Here is a 5,018-nt window from a genome sequence, read left to right on the forward strand (position 1 = left end):
GGTACCAATCTGAGGTTTTGAGACAAAGATCGGATTCAAGAGATGAACTAGGGTTTGAGAGGAGATGGTGCTGGTGAAGATGTTGATGGAGATTGACCCCCTCTCAATGAGAGGATCGATGTTGATGATGATGGCGACGTTTTTCCCCTCCCGAAGGGATGTTTCCCCCGTAGAATAGCTCCTCCGGAGCCCTAGATTGGTTCCACCCAGGTTCCGCCTCGAGACAGCGGCGCTTCGTCCCGAAAGCTTCCTTATGATTTTTTTCTATGGCAAAAGACACCATATAACAGAAGATGGGCATCGGGGGCCTGCCAAGTGGCCCACAAGGCAGGGGGCGCACCCAGGGGGTAGGACGCGGCCTCCACCCTCGTGGCTGCTGGGTGGCCTTCCTCTGGTGCTTTCTTCGCCCAATATTTTTAATATATTCCAAAACTGACTTTCATGGAGTTTCAGGACTTTTGGAGTTGTGCAGAATAAGACTTCCTCTGGTCCTTTTTCAGCCCAAAATTCCAGCTGCCGGCATTCTCCCTCTTCGTGTAAACCTTATAAAATAATAGAGAAAAGGCATAAGTATTGTGACATAATGTGTAGTAACAGCCCATAATGCAATAAATATAGATATAAAAGCATGATGCAAAATGAACGTATCACCCACCACCCTCTGCTCCCTTACCGCCGCCGGCAACAGTCACCGGGCAAAGTCCGCGCGGATCGGCGGTGGCGGGGCCCTTTTTCCTCCTCACGTATGAAGGTGGCGACGCGGCTGGTCGGCGAGGCGGCGTACGGAGGCGCGGGTGCGCGTAGGCGTGGGCGCGCAGGGCGTGGATCTGGCGTACGGCGCACGATCCGATAGTGGGCTGCGAAGGTGGATCTCCTCTGCTCTGGTGCTGGGCTATTGAGCTGCGTGGGCGGCAAGGTGAGGCTGGTGGTAATGCACTGAGCTGCGGGCTAGGCACGCGTGGGACGTGGGCGCGCTGCACCGGGCGAGCCCAAGCTAGATCTAGAGAGTGCCTCCCGCTGGGCGGACTCATGGTCAGCGCCGTGGCGAAGGAGAGGGGTCAGGCGGGAGGGAGCTTTTCGGCGGCGCATGGGCTCTTCATGCGCGTCGCCTGCCGTTGGCTCGATTGGCTCCAGAGGGCGGTGTGCGGCAGATCTGGCCCCCGCGTCCTGTTCTGCGAGGTGGCTACGATGACCGTCGGGCGCAAGGGGCTGTTGGTTATCCGGCACGGACCAGCGGCAGTGATGGTAACTTGGGCCCCAGTGTCCAGATCTGGTGGTTGCGGCAGACATTGGGCGCGTGGGGCCGGTGGCTGTCGGGCGTGTGTCTGCGGTGGTAGCCTGGCTCGGGTTGGTAGTTGGAGGTACAACGCGGGGTGAAGACCTTGCTGCCAGTCTTTGGTCCGGGGCAGGCGACGACAACGCCTACGGGCACCGCTTTCTTCTTGAAGGCGTCGCTGAGGCATTCCTGCTCGCTCCACCACGCAAGGTTGCTCGAAGGAAACCCTTGATCCCTGGGATTGGACGATGAAGGCGATGTGTGTCGCGCCTCTTGGGGCATCGTTTCAGGAGCTCCTTACCGGCCAGGGGGACCAGAGATAGATGGAGGATGTTGTTCGTGCTGCTTGGTCGTGTCCGGCAATGAGGGAGGTTTGGCTTCTGTGGCAACGATGAAGGTGGTGAGCAATGTCGGAGACGTGGCTTCGGTCATGGTAGTCGACTCTTCTCCGGCGTGTCCGTGAGATTACCTCAGCTGCTTGTTCCTGTGAAGTCAAAGCTGCGGTGCGGGGCACCGGTAGCGTACGATGACGAGCGACATGTGGTCCGTTCGGCGATCTCCTGTGACGCCAACCTTGCTTTGTTCTCTGTAGTTTCTTCGTCGGTGTCGAAGCTGCGTTGTCTTGCTATGGGCGGATGGCGTTCCGTCTTGTAAGTGTAGTGTTGTTCTGCAGCCAATAGGGCTGCCTTTTCCTTTTCCCTTTGATCTTCGGATCCTCCTCATGTTGTTTTTTCTGCTGCTTTCTACTAAATCTAATTGAAGCCAGCAATTTGCTAGATCTTTCAAAAACATGTACGTGTCTCGATTCAAATTTCAAAATGATTCGGTATCCTCCATCCTTGGAGGGAAGAACAAGTTTTCATTTTATTCATCTCACTACTTTACCGAAGGATATATGGGCGCGCGACGATCGAAGAGCCATGACCTTTTGGGTAAGAACGCACGCGTTCACGTGCATGACTGGCCCGGAGTAACAGTATACTACTAATATAGTAATGGCACGGTACAGTGTGCACCACGTTCCTGGTCCTGCAAGGGTGCAAGTAGCACGTAGCTTTGCATGCGTCCTCCGAGGGATAAGACGCCACCTTTGTCGATCCCCAACAAACCACACCTCTAAAGCTTAGCTAATGACTCAGCTTGGATCCAGCTTGGATCGATGCCGGAGCCATGATCCGTAAATCATGCCGCTGCCAAGTTAACAAGTCCCTACTCGCTACTACTCCATGCATTGAATCCATCGAGCGATGTACCTTTTGCCTTACACATATAGCATAGCATGCGTCTCGTTGGCATATGCAGCGCTGTCAGGCGCAAATGCATATAGAAACCGAGAAAGTGACACGGGCTGAGGCACCAATCGCGCGCCACCTTGGTCCATGCGACCTGCACATGCACCTTGTCGTTCCACTTTGGTAACGAAGCTCCCTCTCTCTTCAACTAGTCCATCCTGTGGATCACACACACACACACATCGAGCTAGGTAGGAGGTAGCTGGCCGTTCGGCTTATAAATAACGAGGGCTAGCGGGTATCTTGTGCAAGCCACACGACCTTCATATATACGAAGGTGCAACAGCCACAGTGCTAGCAGCTAGCAATGGCGTCTAGAGCAGCAGCGGCCGCCGTGGTCGTCCTGGCCTTGGTGTGTGCCGCGCAGCCGTCCCTCTCGGCGGCCACTGCCGCCGGGGGTCTGTCCCCTGACTTCCACGCGACGACGTGCCCGTCCCTGCAGCAAATCGTGGCGTTCCACGTGGGGGAGGCCTTCAAGAACGACTCCGGCGTGGCGCCGGCCCTCATCCGCATCCTCTTCCACGACTGCTTCCCGCAGGTATATATTTACTTCGTGTGAAATTAGTTGCCGCTCAAACAGATATGTTTAATACTGACTTATACGGGTGGTGGAAGTGTATATCAAAATGCATGACATATTTTACCCTAATAATAATGTTACAGGGCTGCGACGCGTCGGTGCTCATCGAGGGCCCCGGCACCGAGCAGGACGAGATCCCCAACAAGACGCTCCGCAGAGTGGCGCTGGACCTCATCGACCGCATCCGTATGCGCGTGCACAGCGCCTGTAGCCGCACGGTCTCGTGCGCCGACATCACCGTGCTCGCCACCCGCGAGTCGCTCGTCCTGGCCGGCGGGCCCCGCTTCGACGTCGCCCTCGGCCGGCGCGACTCCTTCTTCCCGGCGTCCAAGGACCAGGTCGGCCTGCTGCCGGCGCCCTTCCACCCGGTGGACACCCTCATCAAGTCCTTCGGCGACCGCGGCCTGAACGTGGCGGACCTGGTGTCCCTCTCCGGCGCGCACACCTTCGGGGTCGCCCACTGCGGGGCCTTCAGGGACCGGTTCAAGCCGGTGTTCGACACGAGCCCAGCCATCGACCCCAAGTTCGCCACGGAGCTGCGGAACAAGTGCGCCAAGGACATCCCCGAAGGCACCCTGAAGCAGAACCTCGACGTGCGCACGCCGAACATCTTCGACAACAAGTACTACTTCGACCTGATCGCGAGACAGGGCCTGTTCAAGTCGGACCAGGGCCTCTTCGACCACCCCACCACCAAGCGCATGTCCATTCGCTTCTCACTCAACCAGGACGCCTTCTTCGAGCAGTTCGCCAAGTCCATGGCCAAGATGGTCAACATGGACCTGCTCACGGGCGACAAGGGCGAGATCCGGGCCAGATGCGCCGTCCGCGGCACTCCCCCACGCATCGAGGCCGCCGCCGCCGGCAACGACGAGGGGATCGCCGCCGACATGTAAGAGTTGTTCCATGTAATTTAGAGTTCGTGAGTGAACTATGTGACACACGCACGGTGGTCAAGTACGTAGATGTGTTTGTGTGAGTGTGATGTGCTATCTAGTCAATAAGATGAGTGGTCAATCCGTATGCTTCCTAGCATAGGATCGATCGAGGTAGGTTCTTTTTGGACACCGGTTTAAGATCTTCAGCAACATCGTAGTCTCTTTTAGATTTCCAACATCACTAAGCTGCAAGGTCAGAAATTTTGCCATGTCACTGCCAGAACACTGTATGCTATTGCTACCATGTCACTGGCAGTGTTCTGTGTTCACTGTGCGATGGTCAACATATATCATAAGCCAAATAATGGAACGAAAACTTTTGCCATTTAAAGTATAAGCACAACATAGAGAAAATATCAGCCGACTACGGTGGAGAGGAAGTACATTATCATAGGCTACTTAACAACCAGTAGTCGAAATCCATGGCCGGTTGCTTAATTTTAGAGCCTTCAAATTCATGTCAAGCCACACTGTACAGCTAAGACTAGTCACAATGGGTAGTAATTTAGACTACTAATATGCATATGTTACTAATTTATGTTACTACCTCTATAGTGGGGAGTAATATATGTGTGGTGTCATGCAACACTTTATTTATTAGGTTGTAGACTCATCTTGTCTTGGTGTGTATGATGTTACAGTAACTAGCTATGTTACTACATGTCCCTCTTTTCTCATTAATTACTCGCCACATCATCTGTTTTGCCTAGAGATGTGTGATGTTACCATGTATGTTACTCCCACTCTGGGTAGTCTAAAACGGTTTTTTATTGAGCAGTGCTTTGGTACACATACACCCCTAGGAAACTTTGAAACGGGCATTCTTGTGCATCCACATGAATCATTAGATTAATTAACAGAAAAGCTAGCTCGGTGACTTTCGCTGGGAAAGGGGTGGCAAATGAACCCCTTTCGCTAGCAATCTTAGTTTT

The 5,018-nt window shown here is 54.2% G+C and overlaps 1 protein-coding gene across 1 annotated transcript; it reads left to right on the top strand.

The window, feature by feature from the left end:
* The first annotated feature begins 2,772 nt into the window (after positions 1–2,772).
* LOC123042901 (peroxidase 12) lies at positions 2,773–4,267 on the top strand. The gene is made up of 2 exons (XM_044465261.1): positions 2,773–3,106; positions 3,232–4,267. Exons 1-2 carry the CDS (start codon positions 2,876–2,878, stop codon positions 4,042–4,044), a joined length of 1,044 nt encoding a protein of 347 aa, XP_044321196.1. The 5' UTR covers positions 2,773–2,875; the 3' UTR covers positions 4,045–4,267.
* Positions 4,268–5,018: the final 751 nt, after the last annotated feature.

This window comes from Triticum aestivum, chromosome 2B, assembly GCF_018294505.1.
Source record: "Triticum aestivum cultivar Chinese Spring chromosome 2B, IWGSC CS RefSeq v2.1, whole genome shotgun sequence".
In the NCBI taxonomy this organism is placed as follows: Eukaryota; Viridiplantae; Streptophyta; class Magnoliopsida; order Poales; family Poaceae; genus Triticum; species Triticum aestivum.

What these genes read in the sequence shown, in the direction of transcription:
- LOC123042901 (XM_044465261.1), top strand. Translation starts at nt 2,876, where the DNA reads ATGGCGTCTAGAGCAGCAGCGGCCGCCGTGGTCGTCCTGGCCTTGGTG. An exon ending in TCCACGACTGCTTCCCGCAG is followed by an intron (nt 3,107 to 3,231) that starts GTATATATTTAC and finishes ATAATGTTACAG; the next exon opens with GGCTGCGACGCGTCGGTGCT.